The 22,326-nt window shown below is 33.2% G+C and overlaps 1 protein-coding gene across 1 annotated transcript in view; it reads left to right on the top strand.

The window, feature by feature from the left end:
- The first annotated feature begins 2,461 nt into the window (after nt 1-2,461).
- Nucleotides 2,462-22,326, top strand: part of LOC106477564 (dual oxidase maturation factor 1-like) — a 35,620-nt gene continuing 15,755 nt past the window's right edge. The window contains exons 1-5 of the mRNA XM_022381483.1: nt 2,462-2,591; nt 7,981-8,167; nt 10,998-11,055; nt 19,213-19,347; nt 22,068-22,127. Coding sequence (XP_022237191.1) covers nt 8,000-8,167; nt 10,998-11,055; nt 19,213-19,347; nt 22,068-22,127 — 421 coding nt within the window. The 5' untranslated portion in view covers nt 2,462-2,591; nt 7,981-7,999. The remainder of the gene's footprint in view (nt 2,592-7,980; nt 8,168-10,997; nt 11,056-19,212; nt 19,348-22,067; nt 22,128-22,326) is intronic.

Raw genomic sequence — 22,326 nt, 5'->3', positions numbered from 1 at the left:
CGCTATAACTCACGTCTCACGTGGCCAACAATATTCTGTCCGCATACATTCAATTACTCATTACCTCCCCGTCGCTTCGTGGCCGGTCTTATATATACAAGACTACACAATATCTAGAAGGATCATGAGGTTTAAGGAAAAGACGTGAATGTTCGAGAATGACGTGGCATGATACTAGTCGTAACAATATAATATACATAAAATAGAGTGTTTCATTTACATAATATACATAAAATAGTTCGCAGAGGACTTATACATTAAACATCATGTTTCGATACTCGTGGTGAAAAAGGTGGAAATAGTCCATTGGATAGCTTTGTGCTTAAACACAAAGTGAACAAACAAATAAATTTATAGAATATATTCATATGACTAAGTCCCCAGTTTTAAACTCATCTGTGGAACTTGTTATCATCTTACACCAAGAAGACACTGTTAAATGGCATACGAAGACAACAATGCTAATCTCTATTCAATTCAACACAGGTACTAAATTTAAGCGGTTTAAATTGTATCTGACCCAGCGCCACAGAAAGATCTCCAAATTTTCCCAAGACAATGTCAACAATTATTATGCACGATTAAAGCTTGTAACTATTACAAAATATATTTTCAATTGGAGAGATAGTGTTCAGGTATCAAGCCGACGAAAGCCAAATAGCATCATGGCATAAAAATTGTTATAATTTAATATTATACTGAAGAGTTAATCTATTCATGTTCTCCCCCCAGTGACACAGCAGTATGCCAGCGGACTACTAATGCGAGAAACCGAGTTACGGGTTTCGATACGCGTGTTGGACACAACACAGATAGCCCATTGTGTAGCTTTGTGCTTAGCTATAAACAAACAAACAAAATCACTATATAAACTTGAAAAACCAGCCTTTGGACCTGATGTTCAACTTCCACGTGCACTGATAACATAAGATGTAAGCCTCGAGTGTGCTTTACAGTCACGCCAAAACGTCTGAGTTTCATTCTCGAGGGAAACCCTTTACCAACATCCTGGAAAATTACTTGACATGTTTGTGATAAAGAACGATAGAAACACCAACTGTAATGTAGAAAAGAGTGTATTATTCTTGATGATAAAGACTGAAGGTCCAATATGAACAAACTACTAACACGTAAAAACACTTTTAAAAATTACCACCAAATCCCAGTTTTACGTGGTTGTATTGACGTTGATTAAATATGTACAAGAGAGAGATTTATTATATTGATTTTTTACAATATTCAAGGACAATTTTCCTAAATTCCGAAATAGCTCTTATAAGTATTATTTCGTAGAATCGGTGATTTGAAGTTTCGATCACCTAAGATGTAATTACACGAAATTGTTTTGAAATTAATGTAACAACGTTAAACCAGATGAGATAAAACTTTTATTTAAAACATCTCACTAAGTATGTAGACTTATATACGCAGATAAAGATACATGAAACTTAAAACCTCTAAATTTGGTTAAACTTTGCTGATTTTATATATATTACGATGGGGTTGCCATCTTCTGTCAATTTTTAGTACTACTACTAGTGTTAACAAACAAGTAAAACGAGCGATATTTCTTTGTATAGATGGGTAAATAAACTAATAAAACATATAATGTAATTAAAATAACAAAAACGACCAAATATTTCACTAGAATCCAAGAACGTGTAATCATGGTGTATTCTAGCAATTGTATTCTAGAATATTAAATATGAATCTTAGGCTATTCATACGAAAATATTTTGGAACGGAAATAAGAATCTAAGATTTAAAACACCGACACTTTCTATCTGTGAAATATTGTTCAGCATTAGGCTTATGCATATAACATTGCAAGTGAAAGTTTCTTCTCAGTTAAGCTATAAGTGAGTTATGAACGTGAAGAAACGATATCACATATTGCTATTTTTACCTAGTGATTCATGTGAAGGTATTAAACTAAACTAATTACTAGCGACCTTTTATATGTATTTATATATACATATAGCATTTTTAAAAGCTTCTTGTTAAATATTATATTCTATGTGATATCATGCTAACATGCGAAATCTAATAAGCATATTCCCCTTTATATATGTGGAAAACATGGAGATTGTCTGTATATTTTGTTTTAAGCTACAGAATAGCTTGTTTTCTTTATCTTAATTCTGTGAGAGGGATTTATTTAATCTATAGAATATGCAACAGCTCGATAGCGATTGTTTTTTCTCACAGTCAGTGATGTTTCGAAATGTGTGGATATTCTTGAAATCGAATCTCCGAAATCTCGTGAAACACTCTTAGAGATATCCTATTGAATTACACCTTAGTCTTCCCCCGTGACGTATGTGGGTATATGTCTGTTTTCTCATTCGCTGAATATTCGTGACGTTAAGCAGTAGGAAGGCTCACATTCTGAGAAGGGCTTATCATCTTCTCGTGGGTATAAAAATCAAGAAAAATATATGAACATGTTAATAAAGTTCGGTTCATCGAGGAAAAATATCTACTTTAGTACGTGTTATGAATCTATAACCCAGTCCTCTCAACAGAGATTATTCGACAAAGAAACAGCCACAGTTTTAACAACTAATTTAATATAACATATTAAATAAAAGGTATGTATGTTTGTTATTAGTTAGCATCATATACGATTAAATAAGTATCTATAAAAAAGGACTAAATCAACTTGGACAATGTAAGGTATTATTGAAGTAATTTTAATATGTATATATATGTACGTACATCTTCATTTATTCATACACAAAATGGAAATATAATATTTATTTACTGGTTTCAAACGATGCGTTTTTATTGTAAACAAATTTTCTTACCTTATGTTGAAAAAATATTAGAAACGTTAGCTTAACGAAGCTACAAAGTTAATACTACTTGGTTTGTTCCAGTCCCATCTTCTTTAATGTTTGTTTATTTGACAAAGAAGCATGTTATATGTTTGTCACACTTTATATAAATATGTCATTATCAAAATATGCAGTTAATGATTAATTTTGAAAAGTACATTTCAATATGCTGAATATTTAGTTAAACGAAGAACATGATATTACGAAACATGGGCTTTCTCCTGGTGGGATCCAGTGGCACAGCGGTATGTCTCCGGATTTACAAACTAAACGAACAAACAATCACCTGTTGGTGATCACTTTAACAAATTTTATAAATGTTACTGCTGGAGAAAAGAACTAATATTTCCCAACAGTGAAGCGCGAAATCCTGGAAACTAATAATACACAGTACCCTGTGACTTAATTTTAACTTGTACCTTCTTTATTTGCGAAGTTACGAGAGACAAATAAACAACAGCGGAAAGTATTATCTTCCAGTTAAATTGTGGTGTGACTTTTATTTTTCGTTAAGAAGATGGCATACTTTAATCGTCGTGTCTGTACATTAACTTTATTATTTGGAATGTAGATCTTTCAATCGTTAGATGTCACTTGAAAAATATTAACTGTATTAGTTGATATATACAGTATGTCACGTTGCCATTTATTAGTTGTTATATCAAGTTAAGTTGTTATGTTTGTCGCAATAACTCACATGTTAACATCTTTGTATATCAAGTTTAGGTTTTAAGTTAGCATAAATGTTAGTTGTATTGTCGACCAAGACAAATCATAATTTGTGAAATTCAGTATTTGCAGGACTTCGTGTATATAGTACGTAACTGTTAGTTTCTACATACGTCGATATGTTGTCAAATGCTTTTATCATGCTACGTTCCCACGTTAGATTATATATTAGCAAATGATAATAGCTATGTTCATTACGTAAAATCATAAAGTACCGAGGATTAATTTGTATGCACTTGTTGAATTGTAAGTTACCATTAAATCCTTTTAGCATCAAACTGAAATAACATATTTTTGTTGCTTTACATATTGTGTTGTCCAAAGACTGTTGAAATCTGTGCACCAAGTCGTCTTCGCGCCTAAAAAAGTGATCTGGTGGCAATGAAATTTTAATTACTTTTTCATTAAAAGAAGTGTGTTTTTTCGTAAATACACTAATACAGATACAATTAAACATCACAGAAAAGATCAGTACAACATTTTAATCTCCAATAAATATCGAAATTCCATTAGAAAAGTCAAAGTAGGCAAAATTTGGAAAGACCTTTATATTTCCAATATTTGACCCTCATCAGCCAATAAACACGCGCATTGCCAAATAAATACTCAGTTGCCCAGACACGGTTGACACGGTCGGTTCTGAACTTGCGTATTGCCAGATAAAATCTCAGTTGCCCAGACACGGTTGACACGATTAATTCTGAATTCGGGTATTACCAGATAAATTCTCAGTTGCCCAGACACAGTTGACACGATTGGTTCTGAAGCTTTCTACATCGCACAGAAACAATTCCGTGATTGATTCACCTTTAAAGTATTGTAAACATTAAATTTCACAAAAAAAGCAGTGTTTGTGAATTTTTTTTTTTTAATATCTAACTTAAACAAAATTGAAATATGGGTCACAACAAAAGGGTGGCAAAATCAGTTACCAAAAGTCAGTACCAGAGCTATTAATCAAGTAGTTACAACAAAAGGGTGGCAAATTCAGTTACCAAAAGCCATTACCAGAGCTGGTAGTAAAATAGCATCTCTTTGAAATTTTATGTTTAATAACAATCACACAAATCAAACGATATAGTACTGTGAATAAAACGATGTGGATCTGGACTATTAGAAGTATTCATTATGTGACTTTGTTTCATATCATTATTATTATTACATCTTCTAAAATGCATAAAAATAAGTTCAGTTCTAATGATTTCATCTGGGAATAGTTTTAGGGTCATAAAGATCACTCAAAATGATCATTTTGTTTTTGTGCTTATTAAGAAATACCCTATATTTAAATAGTGAAAACGGTTGATCGAATACATGATGTAGACAATCAATGCTCTAAATTCATTCAGAAAATAGAAACGTTCAACAAGTTAACGTAAAGCTATCTCTTGCAATTTTAAGAATGGCCAACCCCAAAGTATGTACATTTATAAATTCATATTCCGTTACGGTTTGTTTGGAAGTTTCTAACTTTAATTTTCTTTTTTTTTTTTGTCACTTCTCTATATTATCAAAGATATTTTTACCTAACTGAAGACGTACTTAGATTTAATATTGGATTATACTTTTTTCACATATTATTATCAAGCCTGGAAAGATTTGTCTCTGAACTTATACGCAAGTTAATATATTTTAATTTACTTACTAACGTTACCACTAGATGGGGTAAGCATATATTAATAATATTATTATTATCAGTTTACTTGCGTGAGTATAAATGATTCGAAATATATTTTCCACTTTTACGAAAAATCAACACTCAATATTTAAATAAGTTATTTATATTTTTATGTCATAGAAATGTGTAAAAATACTAAACTAGCTATAACGACTTTATTTATATTAGCAGTATAAAAGGGCTTTATCATCCCATATCTAAAAGTGTAAGAAAGCAATATCATGATATAATTAAAGTTGACATTTTCTAAACTCAATAATTTCCGAAAGAATGTGTAACAAATGAAGGAATTAATATTAATTACAATAAAGCAACTTACATGTAAATGAAGAATATTCTTTGGAAAGCACAAATATTAAAATTTCCAAAACAAAGAGCTTCTTATACTTGACTATGTACATTTGTTGTTTGTTTTCTTGAATTTCGCGCAAATTTCGAGAGCAGGTATCGGCTTATTTAAAAGTGATAGACAAAAGAGAAGGCAGCTAGTCAACACCACCCACCGCCAACTCTTCATAAACACAAAGTGGGATTCAACGTTGTATTATAATATTGTTTTGAATGATTTTTTTATTGTTGAATTAGTACGTAACTATTTTCTTCGCAATTTTTGAAGGGAATAACAGTGAAAACACATTGCTGTAGGGTCGACAGTTTCGTGCTGTTTTTCTATAAGAATCATCAACTATATTTATAAGCCGACTTTTTATATTTATGTAAGATATACTAAAATTGGTGGTATCCTTCAAACTAACCTTTAAATGTCATGCAGATATGTTTTCATAAAGGTAGTCAGTATCAAAAAAAAATAAAAAAATGCAATGCTGTAAACATATACTTTGTACACATATAATCACCGAATTTTCAACTGATTATCACAACGAGCCAGAATATTTTCTGAGTATTTCTTATAATATATTTTTAATGGCCTGGGCTTTAAAAGACGATATAGAACGCTATTTTTATACTCTTTATTATAACAAAAATTTACAATTTTATCTACAAAGCTATAAATAAATCTACGTCAATTTAACTTAATATTATGACAAAATGGTCGTTATTTTCTTTTCTTATTCACTTTATTTCTTTGTTACTGATTGATGTTGAATGGCTGGCTTGAGATGTTACATTAAAAACTGATCAATGAAGTCGTAAGCCAGAGGGTGTCTGATGCAAAGTGCTCATTCTAATAGAAATGGCTTTTGTTTAGTTTATACCTACAGCATGTAATAGAAACAAACTGGTGGGGTTGTATAGGAAAAAAGACTCGAGGCACGAATCGCGTGAAACGTTCTGGTGTGGTATAGTTATCCACACCATTTGCCTTCAGTTCGCCAGTGGTTACCGTTAGCTGAAGTGAGCAGCGTATACGCTACGCTACTACATGTGGTAGTAAGTCGGTCGCCTTGACAAGAAATTCTGTTCAACTGGCTTAGTGAAACAAGCCTATGTCCGATGAGATTAAGATTTTGTCGTAAGCATGGTTCGGTTGACGATGAAAAGGTATTGTGACTACACCGGACGAATGTCAGCAGTTCACAGCTAGATAAACTACCACGTCCAAGTACAGACGATGGGAGAAGACGGTAGGTAGCTAGAATTTTACACTGTTCAAAATGGGGGGGGGGTTGTAGTTTGTATTGAAGTTATACAACAAGAACAGAAACTTGTCATCACCAAATATGAACAAGGTGACTGCAGTGATGGATTTATGTTAAAACGTATTGTGACTACACCGGACGAATGTCAGCAGTTCACAGTTAGATAAACTACCACGTCCAAGTACAGACGATGGGAGAAGACGGTAGGTGGCTAGAATTTTACACTGTTCAAAATGGACAAGAGTCGGGGGGGGGGGTTGTAGTTTGTATTGAAGTTATACAAAAAGAACAGAAACTTGTCATCACCAAATATGAACAAGGTGACTGCAGTGATGGGTTTATGTTAAAGCCAATCCAATAGTGTTAAAATTGTTCTACAAGATAGTACTTACATTAAACACAAATTCCAATGCCCTTCTTACTCTAAGTAATATTTTTAGTCGAGAAACTCTCGTTAATTTAAATTACAATATTATATTTACCGTTATAACAAGAATTTTAAAAAATGCGTTTTGCGTCTTGGCTGAAGTGTAACACGCATGCGTCAAATTGAGAAACGACAGCTTAAATCCTATATGCATAGTATCTCAAAAAAGGCATTAGCTGATTGGTGGTTAATGTATCTGTCTTGTCTGGGCCTTGACCTGCTTATGAGAAAATTATAGAAAAGTTGTAGACAGACAATGAATAGTTCCACCTTGCTATGATTAACGCCGATATATCACGCAAAGAAAACGAATTTCGTTGTGGATTCATCGAGTAACGCGCGTAATTTTAACTGACTGCCTTTGATTACGTAAAACAGAATCGTAGGTCTCAAATGGTTGAGTTCATTGCTTATGCAAGTTTTGTGCTGGTCGTAGGTCTCAAATGGTTGAGTTCATTGCTTATGCAAGTTTTGTTTTGATTAACAGTAAAGATGATACGACAGAGTAATTAAAATACGGTCAATCTGATTGGTGCTTAATAACTTTATATTTTACACGAAGATATAGCATGGAAATATGGATATATATATAACTACATGAAGTTAGAATTGTGTGGTTATTTTACAAAATACTTTATGTGTGAGAGAAACTGGAAGCCGCTATTCAGATGTGTGGAAGCTTCACTGAATTTATGTTTACATATTTAGTGTGCGCTCAACAAACACCATGGTGAACGGGTGGTTCGACGCCTTCAGAGAACAAGGAGGACCAACACTCTATAGCGTCTCCAACAGGACTCCGGTCATTCAGGATATCCGGAATATCATCATTTATATCAGTTTTACTACTTTCTTTGTGGCCTTTCTCATCGTTTTCCCTGGCATTAGGAAGGAGGTAGCTCATTTTAATTACATTTTCCATTTTTGTTAAAAGTGCCTATATGTAGAGTGGGTTTATTTAGGGACACCAAAGTCAACCTTCGTAGTTTAAAGTATTATTTACTCGTCTGGAACATTTGTTTTGTCGAATACTTGAAAGAAAGTACGGTTAGCTTGTTATCTTAGATCTTGAAAACAGAAAGGCAAGTTTATATTAAAATTTAGAAGTTTATTACTTCGTAGAAGATTATTGATAGTAAGTGATAAATAATTTTCCAAATGGCATGTAAAAATTACTAGTTAATTTTTCATGATGTTTTGCTTACCAAAGCTAATGTAATGAAATAATTGACACCTGGGGTTTGGATGAGGAAACCGTGTAGTTATAGCAATTTCACACACAATTATTAGAAGAATAATGTATAGTTTAGTCGAAATGCCGATAAACTACAAATATATCATTAAAAACTTTCAGTTTTATAAATGTAAGTAGTGATATGTTATAACTGTAAGTTACAAGTCTAATGCTAATTAAAATTAAGAACATAACGTTTAAAGCATGTTTTTATAAAATGTTATTTCTGCATTATGCGACTAAAATCGCATTACGACTATAATTATGGGCTCAGCCAACTGTAATAAATTTAATTCTTTTATTATCAGGAAAGTCAGTAAAGTCGTACGAATTAAAAACCTTACACCACAGATTTTCAATCGTTCCAGATTTGGGTTTTCTCATACGCTTCTTAAAACGAGTAATTAATCAACTTATTACCTTATTATCTTTGGCCTGTATATACCATTACCAGTGAATTATTTCCCAGCTATTCTTCAAATCGATGGTTTGATATGAATCACAACATTTTTCGTGAAACTTCGCAAAAAAATTCAAGATTTGTGGCACAACCTTTCAGGCGCCAAAAATATGTCAAAAAGTGGTATTGATTATTACTCATTACATCTATCACTCCTTGTTTCACTCATGCTTGTACACCCAACTTTGATCATCGTAATCAGAGCCAATATTCTACCGAGATCAAACTTAAGTTTTGAGCTATAACTTCCGATTATATACGAATACACATGCGGGTGTGTGTTTGAGAAAGAGAGTGAAGGACCCCCCCCCCCAAAAAAAAGGCCGAGGAGATGACCTCATAGCTAGTTAGAGTCCTATATCTCTGTATTTTTTCGTATATCGTAAAATTCCTGAGTTTGCTTTCACTGTATCGCTCTGTACCAGTACTTCTTCTGCCGCAGCTTCATGAGATGTATGATTAAACAAACATCTAATAAACACTTTTCTTCACGTGTAACATCATAGAGGTTTGTATGTTAGTAGAATAAGATATATGCCCTCGATGTATGCTCACATATAGCTTTATGTCTGTGGGTTACGCACGTGCAACTTTTATGCCTCGACTGGCAGGTTGTGGTAAGGTCACATCACAGCAGGTCTAACTCACCTCTTGTGGTATTTCAAGTGAAAGTGTCGCGCGACCAACAGTTTGAGCTTGTGCAATATGGTGACACATTCGCAGTTTGGTGTGGCATGTAGGCTAAAGAAAAAAAAATGTTTTTATTGTATCATGTATGTCCTCAATTTTGCAAACTAACCAACTTGTATCAGTCAGGATACTGGTCTTCCCATTATTAGGCTAATAACCAGAAAAAGAATAAAAGTATGAAGTCACACTCATACACATACATTGTCCATACTATTTCTATAAGATGATTCAAAGCCAATGACGTCACACCGTTACACTATAGATCCTTCATCAGTTTCTTTGAGACATATCAGAATTAGAAAACTTTTGACTATTGTATTCATACTAAGCGTACAACAATGAAATTTTGGATTTTTCACAAGATTCTTTTGGGTCAACGTTTTGAGTTTTTCAAATTCAAATCGTATATTTCGTGGAATCATTAAGAATATAGTAAACATAATGCGTTTAAGGCTTTACAAAGTGAGTAAAAACTTAACCGTAAAATGTGTTTGTGGTTCGGGGGTGGGACAGTATTTGATTGTCTGTAGTATATTCAAAATTTTGAAAAAGGGTTAAAAAAGTAATGGAAATTAACTGGTTCGCAGAGGACTTATCGGCTGAGATAAAAACCAGAAGTAATAAGGCTATAATGGAGTAGGAGTGATAGAAATTGTTAAAAGAACCAATTATTCAATAGAGATTTTACGATATAAGTATAATTTCATAACAGTATGCTAATTCAAATGATACGCTTGACTAGTTGTGCTGATAAATAATTCACTAACGATAAATTTAATTTCCCCATCAGATTGATAGAAGGATAGCGCTTTGAATTATAACCGTTTGGCGGTGTTTATGAAAGTCTTGTAAAAGAGACAAGCTTATAGAAAGGAGCTTGTTTATACCAAACGTAAAAACTGATAGCTGTTGGACAAGCATAAGAATAGTTATTAAAGATTCTCACTTTTTAAATATCTTAGGTTAGAACCATCTGCATGTTGAATCTAGCCAGACTATAATATAGAACAGTGTAGGAACTTGTATTTTCGTCTTTATCAAACCAAATAAAGATATTTACCAAAAAAAAAATATGTACAATAAATAGTGATGAAGTCTTATTTATTTCATGTTAAAGGTGATGGGTGGGTGTAAAGGTGACTTCGAATAATAGCTGTTACTATTTATTTCAAAGTACTTTATTTGAAGTTACGTACCTTATTCTAAACTTTGGTTACTAGTGCACGTTAATTAAAACAAAAGTAATTGAAGTACATGAATGTTGGTGCATAATGATTAATAAGCGTCTTGTCTAACAGTAAATAGGAATAATACTAATCTGTTTTCTGTTCTTTTTCTCAGAGGCTGACGACCATTGTCAGTGTAACCATCAGTCTTTTTGTTGGAGCTGTAATTCTTAGTAAGTAACCATTAATTTGTTCTAATTTAAACATAACAGGATATAACAGTAGCTTATAAATAAACGAACTGAGACATGTTTCCATTTTACTATCATTTTTGTTGGAGCTGTAATTCTCAGTAAGTAACCATTAATTTGTTATAATTTAAACATAACAGGATATAACAGTAGCTTATAAATAAACGAACTGAGACATGTTTCCATTTTACTATCATTTTTGTTAGAGCTGTAATTCTCAGTAAGTAACCATTAATTTGTTCTAATTTAAACATAACAGTAGCTTATAAATAAAAACTGATATATATCATTTTACTATCATTGATCAGAGTGAAATCGATAGCATATAATACCTCAAGTTTTATAAAACCAGCTAATAAAAAAAAAACCTACGATAACGATAACATTGCAATTCATGACTATCATTATAATAAAGATTGGTGAATAATAATAATGATATGTAGCAGAATCATTTTTACATAACTGTGACAGTTCAAGATATATATCGCGAAGTAATTGTCTTTGTAACTGTTGCATTTGTTTTAGTTCTATATGGATTTTATTAACAAATACACAAGGACAATAAAGGTCACATAGCCTGCTTGGTACCGAAGAAATTGAATGACGGAGGTTAATTACATCGTGTACTGCATCTCGACAATTTCCATTAATACTTCTTAACTGATCAGGTCAGTGTTGCTGCTGGTCATCATTTGAGTGATGAATCGAGTGACTCTTGTCAAGACTGCTGATAGAGGTCACACATAGGATGTGGGCAAAATTTCAAGACATAATTATTTATACACATCTATTTGGCAAGCTTATGCCCTGAGTGATCCAAGTATTCAGTTATTAATAGTGAATATATTCTGTATAATGCAATCAAGTACTTACTATTAATTGGTCATTTAATCGCACCGCCCGAGTTAAATTTGAGTGAGTACAAATTTAGTATATTTACAATAACTTAAGGTACGTCAAAATATAACTAAAGTACTGGAACAGTTGTTGACTGTTATTAATACCTTTTTGATTGTACTTACAATAACTTAAGATCTGTCAAAATACAGCTACATTACTGAAAAAGCTGTTAATTGTGTATATTATTAATATACATAGTAGGAACGCTAAAGTTTCTGTTACGCATGCTCCGGTGCTTGGAGCTTGGGCCATTCACTTCGACTTGAAGTGAAAGCTTGTTCTCGAACGAGTTCATCAACCGGTAGGCCCATTTTTAGAGAAGCGCTGATAGGGCCCCATGTGCAAGCCTCGCGTGATGACGTAACGTTCAATATGCGTACAGCAAAATCACTCTCTCCACTGAGTTAAAATATTAACAAATGTATTACCACACTGAAACAAAACATATGTTAACAAATGTATTACCACACTGAAACAAAACGTATATTAACAAATGTACTACCACACTGAAACAAAACGTATATTAACAAATGTACTACCACACTGAAACAAAACGTATATTAACAAATGTATTTATTACCACACTGAAACAAAACGTATATTAACAAATGTACTACCACACTGAAACAAAACGTATATCGGTACATAAATAATTTAAAAAGAAACCACAGTTATGATGTTCGACATAATTATCGAGTAAGTTTACTTATGAAGCGGTTTAATAAAGGTCTGAATTCAGTGTTTCAAGTTGTTATTGGCAACTTGAAGAAACGGCAAAAAAAGTGGGTAGGAAATAATAGGATGCTATATTACTAGTTTTTAAAATGTATTTTCTATATATCCGCAGGGAAACTAAAAATAGACTGTACCTTATCCTTCCTTGTTAGTGCTTACCTAAATAAAATGGGGATCAACCTTAAATTGATCTAAATGGTAAATTACATGAAATGAAATCTACACGAAAATAGTTTCCATACGTTGGTTTTGAGCGCAGTTAATCACAAACTGAAAAAAAATGTTTTAAACCTGTATTGGAAATCCTAAAAACAGTCACAATTTTATAGTTAGAAAAATTAATATGTAAGTTAAGTTTATACGTTAGCATTTACACGTGCGCTCTGCACTGTCTAGTTTTTATGCCGTTAGGTGTGCTTCAAGTAATGCCATATGCATAACGTGACTGACACCACTCTGAAGACTAGAAAAAAAATTATACCAAACCCTTCATTATTTAGAACTGATAAACTGAAAGTTATTTATAGTACCGTATGTTGAATACAGATTAAAACAGATACGAGGATTTCTTAAATAGTCAGTCCGATAGACGGATATGCAAATACAAATAGGTTACTAGTGGTTGACAAATGGACTGACAGCTATTTAGCTGTAAGGCGCTTTATGTGACACAGGGGCTGAACGGCCAGGTCAGAGACCTCAAAATTCAAGCATAGATGTTCCGTATATAGTAAGGCTGACCACAGGAAGAGCAACCGGACAGCATTACCGGCGGCCTGCATTGTTTTTTTTAAATTGAATAGAGTTTGTCCGTCACTATTTTAATGCGCCCACGGGTGAAAGTGCTGAGTGTGTTGAGCAACATATTGTGGTTTTAATCTAGGACCTTTTGATGTGCATCACGGCACGCTAACCACCAGCCCATTGCCCAACAGAGACTGAAAGAGATAGATGGCTGTTTCAAAATTATAATATTTTCAATATTCGGCACGTGAAGAAAATAACGTACGAGAACGTAACACAGTATTATACCAAGAGAAAAGTCCACCTGTTGTGTATAGTTGAACACAGTATTATACCAAGAGAAGAGTCCACCTTTTGTGTATAGTTGAACAAAGTAGTATACCAAGAGAAAAGTCCACCTGTTGTGTATAGTTGAACACAGTATTATACCAAGAGAAAAGTCCACCTGTTGTGTATAGTTGAACAAAGTGGTATACCAAGAGAAAAGTCCACCTTTTGTGTGTAGTTGAACAAAGTAGTATACCAAGAGAAAAGTCCACCTGTTGTGTATAGTTGAACACAGTATTATACCAAGAGAAGAGTCCCTCTTTTGTGTATAATTGATATATCCACATTACATTGGTAATATTATTTACCCAGCTCACTGTTCCTTCTAGTTTTCTTTGTATCGTCACGCTCAGAATGTTTTCACCCACAGGACAAGAACAAAGATGACAAGAACACTTCAACTGATCGATAATTTACGCTTCTTTAACCTGAATTTCATAAGTTGAACAAGGCCGGGTACATATGTGTCAGTGACGTGCGAGTGTTTGGTTAACAAAGAGCGCCTATAATGATTATGAGGACTTGAGTTTTTGGTGGGGACGGTACTCTCCCTTCATGCAAGATGAATCAGTAATATTTAGGCCAGTTGGTGGTGCTTCCTATTTTTTGTACTACTCATTACACCTCCGTTTCATTTCCCATCCGTATGTTAACAACTTAAGATTTTGTACACTGAAAAACACCTTGGCAGTTCCGCATTCTTTGTAAACGAGGTTACTAAACTGCCCAAAAATAGTTATAATTTCGATCTATATCACACTTGCTTTCAATGATGAATGTGATATAAGAAAAAATACAATGTAATTTGTTGTTGTTTTTTGACTAAAGAAGCCAGATGTAGTAACCGGGTGCTGTCGAATAGGTCAATATATTACCTTGAATTCTATCAAACCTCAGCATTCTTTCTAAAATGTTCTAAATACAAGGTATCTGGAATTAATAAGATTTTTAACTATTAAAGTGTACCAGATTCGTGACAAGAGCACCTCCTTACTAGTTTTCATTGAGATGAAAATCCTGCCAGTCCCGAAAATTTGACCCATTGCGTCTATTCGATTATAACATCTGAATGTTTTAACACAATAGTGGTGAAATTCTCCTTAAAATAAGGGTACTAACCTTTGTCAGGACCTGGACTCACACGGTATCTTTTCGTGCACAGTTTGAATGAAACTTTCAAGCAGTGCAAAAAATAAAGGAACTCAATAGCGGCTTCCAAAAAATAAGCGGTAGTCCACCTGAAATTAAAAACAAAGAGACAGAACCGATATAACTTTCCGGTAAGTAACGACAAGAGAACTGATACTGAATTCCGGTAAGTAGCGACAAAAGAACTGGTACTGAATTCCGGTAAGTACCGACAATAAAACTGGTACTGAATTCCGGTAAGTACCGACAATAAAACTGGTACTGAATTGCGGTAAATACCGACAATAAAACTGGTACTGAATTCCGGTAAGTACCGACAATAAAACTGGTACTGAATTCCGGTAAGTACCGACAATAAAACTGGTACTAAATTCCGGTAAGTGCCGACAATAAAACTGGTACTAAATTCCGGTAAGTGCCGACAGAGTTTCAGCCGGGAATTTGTAAGCCCTAATTACTTGAAATCTTCACATTAACCCATAATCTGTATTATTGTAATTGTTAATAAGCAGAGGCCTCGGCGCCATGCATATATTTTGTTGGTTTCACGATTGACGGGACGGCGTACGTTTGTATTATTCGCCATGCAATAGTACTAAATACTATCATACAATTTTCTAGAAGTTCACCCCTGTTAGTCAGCTTCTCCTTATTAGTGTAAATATTCCAAATATATAATTTGACTTGTAGTTCTAAACGTCCTGAAGGGCTGTATCGTACCCAAAACAACGAAAAGTTTCATACTCTCTCCATACTCGATTCCGAAGTTCCATTAGTCCGTATATAATATAATATTTATATATTATCTTAAAGCAGCAAAGAGAGCAATATGTGTACATGTTACGTTTATGGGTGGACTTTCCGTCTTGCATACTAATTCTTTTCGTATATATGCACTACCTTCGGACCAATGGACGTTTAAAATACAAAGCCGTCTTCTTTCTAAGTCCTATACTTTATCACGTTGAACGAATATATTACCTTGTAAGCTGGCTGGGCGTTTTTTTGTTGTTGTTGTTTGTTTCTTTTCTTTTTAAGGGGAGGCGAGGGACCTTTGTTTTAGAGAGTAATAAAGGTATATATTTTGTATTTTGACTTTCTGCCAATCCACGTCGTCCAGCTTGTTATCTTAGCAGTATAACTTTTGAAACATCATAACCCTGACCCATTATACATATTTCACCCACTGTGCCCTTTACCTGGAAAAGTTTCTTGTTGCAACTTTCGTAGTTCTGTAACACATAAAAGATTGAATTTATCCGCGAAAATATAATCACTTTATCTACTTTCTAACTGCGTTTGAGCTTTCGCTGAGTGTGTGTTGCCCATAAACTGCTTATCATTTATAAAATCCTTTCATAGCTCGTCACCCAGTTAATGTATAATCAGTGAAATGATATTTAGACACATTGTCTTAGATCACTGAGCCTGTTCAGTACAAATTTTACTGAAGTCTATTTTAAGCGAAGCATGCATGGATTTATGTATCACATGAATATTAATTACCATAATGATAACTGTGGTTCATCAATACCCTAAAATAGCAATGATTATACTTTAGTTACGTTTCAAAGCGATGGCCGAATTGGACTAGCTGAAATATATATATATAATATGTCAAACTTTTTGTGACTTCGACTTCATTGTAAGATAAAACTGGCAAGGATATCATTACTCTTTCGTCAGATATTTGATTGGATGTACAGGACAGAACACATAGACAGATTTGAGTTGTACGAATGAGAACGACTCTACCAAAATGTACATGGCCTTGAATTTGGGATTGTCCTGTACTTCATTCCTGATTCCCGCTGTATTACAAACCTTCTACACCATTTTACCGGTGACTGTGTAGAGTGTAAAATGTTAGTACTAATAAGCAGGTGACTTTATTCTTAACAGAGAAGCATTTATCACTTCTATTCCATGAAAGCATTATTAACATGTTCATGTAAGGTACTGACATACGTATTTACCTTCTAGTTTATCTATGTACTTATTTATAGTTGTATGTCTGTAGAAATGCTGAAAATTTAATTTAAAGTTTTTTGCTTTCTATAACATTCCACTCGGAGGCACATTTGTATGCTAGAAATTTGTTTCCAAATTACTTTACTGTTAACTGTTATTCTGTTTTTGTTTTTTTTAGTCTGTTGCATGATCTCTGAGTAAATTCGTATTACACACTAACATACAGAAATACACAGGATAATCATATCACTATTTACACGTTGGTTTTATATCTTCTAGGTTTATTAAACAAATTGCGTTAGGAAAACAATGAAAAATATAAACGTAAGAGGGCAAATCTGCGTACAGGTGGCGTGAATAATTGATCAATATAAGTCACGGCTCATAACTGTAGTTTGCAAGGGGATGTAATAGAAAAAGAAAATAGGGTGACAGCATCCGGTCCCGTAAACAATTTTATTTCTTTAAAACAATACCCACTGCTTCTGCTAAGCACGAATTGTGTTTGCAACATGTATTTAGTGGGAAAACGTTTTGTGTTGTCCCGTTTTTCAATATATATACATTCTTATATACGCACTGATAAAGATGTAGGTAATCATAAAAGTTGACCTTCCTAAAGAAGGGTTACTGCGGGATTTTCTTTTAGGCATAGACTTTCACGACTTTAAAATAAATGGGTTTTATTGAATCAGCTTTCTCGAGCGCATCTGTATATTGAAAAGTTTATAAGTAAGATAACGAAAGAGAGACAGCAGGATTATGAACAAATTGAGAAGGATTTTAAGACTCGTACGATGAATAAAATGCTGTTGTAATTTGTATTCTAACATTGTTTTTAATCTATATATATATGTAGGTTTGTTATATTTGATTAATAAAAATTGTTACGTATCAGAATTTCAAATGGTCTGAAATTGAAAAGCTGATACATAGTCAGTTTATGATATTTACTAACAAGATTGATACACATAGTTTTCTTTTTTAACACAAATACGTTTTAATATACACACAACAATACAATTTACAATAACAGTTATTACAAATAGTTATTACAAACAATGATTTATAAACAAAAGTTTATAAACTAACAAGCAATATAAAGTCTTCTTTCTAGTGTGGAACTTTCTTGATATCTTATCGAGGGTTCACGATGAGCGACTTAATTTCGAGTTGACGTACGCACAATTCACTTAATTAACAGGAAGCTAGCTAGCCTTGCAGTCTTCACTGTTCATACGCCTATCAGAGATTGAGTTTCCACCGATGACGTTAGGTAATGTTTTCGTAAAAGTATTAATGTTCGATGTGAATCCACTGAAGTTAAATGGTTTGTAAAGTTCGAAATTTATAAATATTCCTGGTCAAATATCTGAAGTTTTCCGATTGATAAGCGTTATAACAATCACAGTTACAGCATCCAAAGTTTATAGCACACTGACTATAGCACACTAATAACAGACACTGTTTTGTTTTGGCGCGTCGCGTTGGTTATATTTATAGGCGTGTGTAGGCGTTCTAGAAATTTCAGTTTTACGTAACAATACAAATTTAAGCGTTTACGTACACACATATATTGTTGATTCTTACTCTCGAGAATCTTTTACAACTTTGGAGAATAGGCGGGAGTTTTGCAATACATATTTAACAGTATAAGCTATGCATGTTTTTAGATATAAACTTAATATAAATAACGTCGATATTAAAATAAATATATTAATTACAAAATATAAACTTATGAAGCTGATTATTTATGGAAGTTTAAAAAAAGCAGGAAGTAAGAAAAAATATATTGCCTCTATTGATGAACTCGGTATACATCGAAATCAACATAAACACGAGTGCATAGAAATCGAATCCAATTTGTGTGGCCTACTATCAGCTGTTATGTTCATTCCAGCAAAAGAAATGGACTCCAACGTTCTGAGTTTGTAAAAGTCTTAATTTATAATTTTTTTTTTCAGTGGTTATGAAGTAACTTTACTTTTCCAAATTTTCACACTAAATATTTGATGCAAAAATGTATTTAACTTTTTCATCTCGTTATTGACATTTTACTTCTTACCGCAACTATCTTAAAATAGCACTGAAAATCGTATTTGTAACGCTTTCTACACCAGAGCAAATCATTCTATTATTATAATCTGTAGAACCAGTCACCACAATGCATAATTATAATTAAAACATGACTTGTTTTTGGTTCATTAGTTTGCGAACAATACTAAGTGCGCGTCAAACATCCATCATTTTAAATAATAGCCAATAAATATATACGTTTTCAATACATGCTCACTTTTTTTTATCATTTTATAGTCTCTAACTATGGCAGTGACTGGCACGTTGCTGAAGCTACCGTTTCTAGTCTTCATAAAGCCTCCTCAAGAGAAAAGATTGATACAGACCTGGGTGTTCACATTGGGTTAAACAGCGTGAATATAACTCTACAAGGTAAGATTCTCGTATCATAATAAAAATGGTAGATATTAACCCTGATCGAACGAAAGTGATTTTTTTCACTTACTTGGTATTTGTTCTATTGTCCTTAAAACTTCATTGAACGATCCAATGGTTTGTTTTATGAGCAGTATGAATATATATATTTTCTGTGTTTGTAGTTTTGAAATATGATTTTTCTATGCTCGCAGTTATGTTACATTTAAGATATACATAGGTCACTCATCTTTCTTCTTTTCCAGAGATAACATTTTTACTAGTCTCTCATCTTCTCTGTCACTAGACCACTTTATATTAAGCTCTGTGATGGAATGCCATTTCCAGTCTCAGTAACCAATGATAATTTCATTTTTTTCAGTTTTATTTCTATAATTAAGCTGTCATAATTTTATTTTTCACTTTTTACACGAATCTTCTTCGAACTTCCAGCCCCTGTCCCTCGGTTGCTCAACGTCAAGTTTGAGGGCTAATACTCTATAAATTAGGGTTCGATAACTGCGGTGGGGACAGCGCAGATAACCCACCGTGGAGCGTGCGATTAAATACAAAAAAGTAATGTCCTTTATTGGCTAAGCGACAAATCTAAAGGCTTACAGTGATAAAAACCGGGTTTCGATACCCTTGATGAGCACAGCACATATAGTCCGAAGTGTAGCTTTGTACAACAAACACGCAAACAAACAAACCCAGTACATAGTAAAAACCAGTAACAAACAAACCCAGTACATAGTAAAAACCAGTAAAAAACAAACCTAGTACATAGTAAAAACCAGTAAAAAACAAACCTAGTACATAGTAAAAACCAGTAACAAACAAACCCAGTACATAGTGAACCCCAGTAACAAACAAACCCAGAACATAGTAAAAACCAGTCTTCTCGGATCTTACGTCTGTGGCTGATCTTTATTTTCAGTTTATCTTTAGTGATTAAATTTCATGTGACCTCTTCATCTCATTAGTGAGTCTGACTGACCATCAGCCTCCTCAGTTTCACCTCATACTCACTTTATTATTTTTCATAATTAGAGACTGATTTCCGTTCCTTCTCTAAACCCTACTAAATGGATAATTAACCCTTAACCCCAAGCATTACCAGCGATTTAGTTTAATTTATTTGCTTAAATATTATGCACTCACACTTTTCTTTCGTTCCTTGTTTATCGTAGAAATCGTGAAAGTTTTGGTGCATGTCTGTTGGTAGATTTTAGATTCAAACTGTTCCCGTTTCCTTGATATCCTACCAACATTAAACTTGTAAAGTTTGATTCCAATCCGCATTTGTTTCGCATTCCTTTTTTGTGTCACTTTTCTATCCGTTGTTTTATGTTTCGCTCACAATTAGCCATCCAGTGAAAGCATAAAACGACAGAAAGATTAAGATACACTGCAAACATTTATGGATAATCGGATTTTTCTACTTTCCAGCTATGAGAAGACGATATTACTGTTCGGAAATAATGTAAATCAGCTCATTTTTATGCACATTAACCACCTAATATTCCATCATATAATAAGAAATGCAAATGATTGGTCGTTCAGCAGAAGCTGTATATAGTGGTCTCACACAGCCTTGTCTGAGTTGTTACTTTGAGTCTTATATGTTCGCAGCAACAGCTACACCACACGACCGTACACGTTATATTCGTATGTCCAAATTGGTCGACACACCGAGCTTTGCAACGTTGTGATACATCGTTTTTCTATAAACAGCCGTCTAAACAGCGGAAGCGACTTTTGAAATACTCGATACTTATTAAAATATTTAAATTAATCAGTTATATATAAAATCATTAGATTTCCAAGAAATGAAATGTAGCTGTTAATATACTTCCATTTATAATGGCTGTTCAACGTAATTCACCAGACACAATGTTCTAAAACTAGAAACAGCACAATAGATTAGAGCAGCGTTTCCCAAACTTTTGTCATCCATCGCCCCCTTTAATAAATATGGTTTCTTTCGCACCCCCTCTTTTTTTTTCTTTTTGAAATGAGTGAAAAAGTGAGTTAAGTGGTTAGATATAATACACATTTATAGTAATAAAATACCATATGTCTTGTAGTGATTACTTTGTGTTTTAATTAATAAAAGTATATTATTGCACTATTAACTTTATACTAATCGCTCGCGCCCTCCAAGAGATTATTTACGCACCCCCATATTATTGCACTATTAACTTTATACTAATCGCTCGCGCCCTCCAAGAGATTATTTACGCACCCCCATACTTTGAGAAACGCTAACTTAAATAATATTTAAGGAATAGTTTATTATTCAAACCCTTCTGATTTCAGTACATGTCCTTTCTCCAACTGTCTATATAAGTTTTCGCACTTAGACAGAGTATCATACTGACGAGTGAAAATAGATAGACAATGTAAGTTTTTCTAATATCCTTGTGCCTTGCATCTATTTAAATATAGTCTACTCACTCACACATATTATGTACTTCAATACATTTATATTTTATCTACAAGTTTAATTATGCGGGATTTGGATCAAGGATCAGAAGGTAATAAATAGCAATTCTAATGTCATACATGGACATACAACAATAAAGTACAGGAAAACGTGATGATAATTTCTTGGAAAAAAAACCCATCTTTCTGGGATAATATTTGTTTTGCTTACAAAGTAATATGAAAAGTTGTAATGTAGCTTTTACAAGATAAATATTAAGTAAATGTTCATTTTTATTTTATTGTTTTTCCAGCTACGAATCTGAAACCTCTTCAGGAAATCAATTACAATGAAAGATTTAGTTGGATAGGAGGTAAGTTGCTGCGTCATACTTTTGATGTCTTTCAAATTAAAGCACACCCATTAATGTTTCTTATTATGTTTTTCTTCAATTGTTAATATTAAAAAATATATTGTTTTCACACGTCTCTGTATATTTTAGGGGCTTATTCTTATTTTATAGAATTTTCAAGTAATACAAAATCAGCATCTTCTTTTAATTGTTATTTGTA

The sequence above is a fragment of the Limulus polyphemus genome, unplaced genomic scaffold (genome assembly GCF_000517525.1).
Source record: "Limulus polyphemus unplaced genomic scaffold, Limulus_polyphemus-2.1.2 Scaffold167, whole genome shotgun sequence".
In the NCBI taxonomy this organism is placed as follows: Eukaryota; Metazoa; Arthropoda; class Merostomata; order Xiphosura; family Limulidae; genus Limulus; species Limulus polyphemus.
The sequence above is the reverse complement of the archived record's forward strand: the minus strand, read 5'-3'. Positions and strand labels throughout refer to the sequence as shown.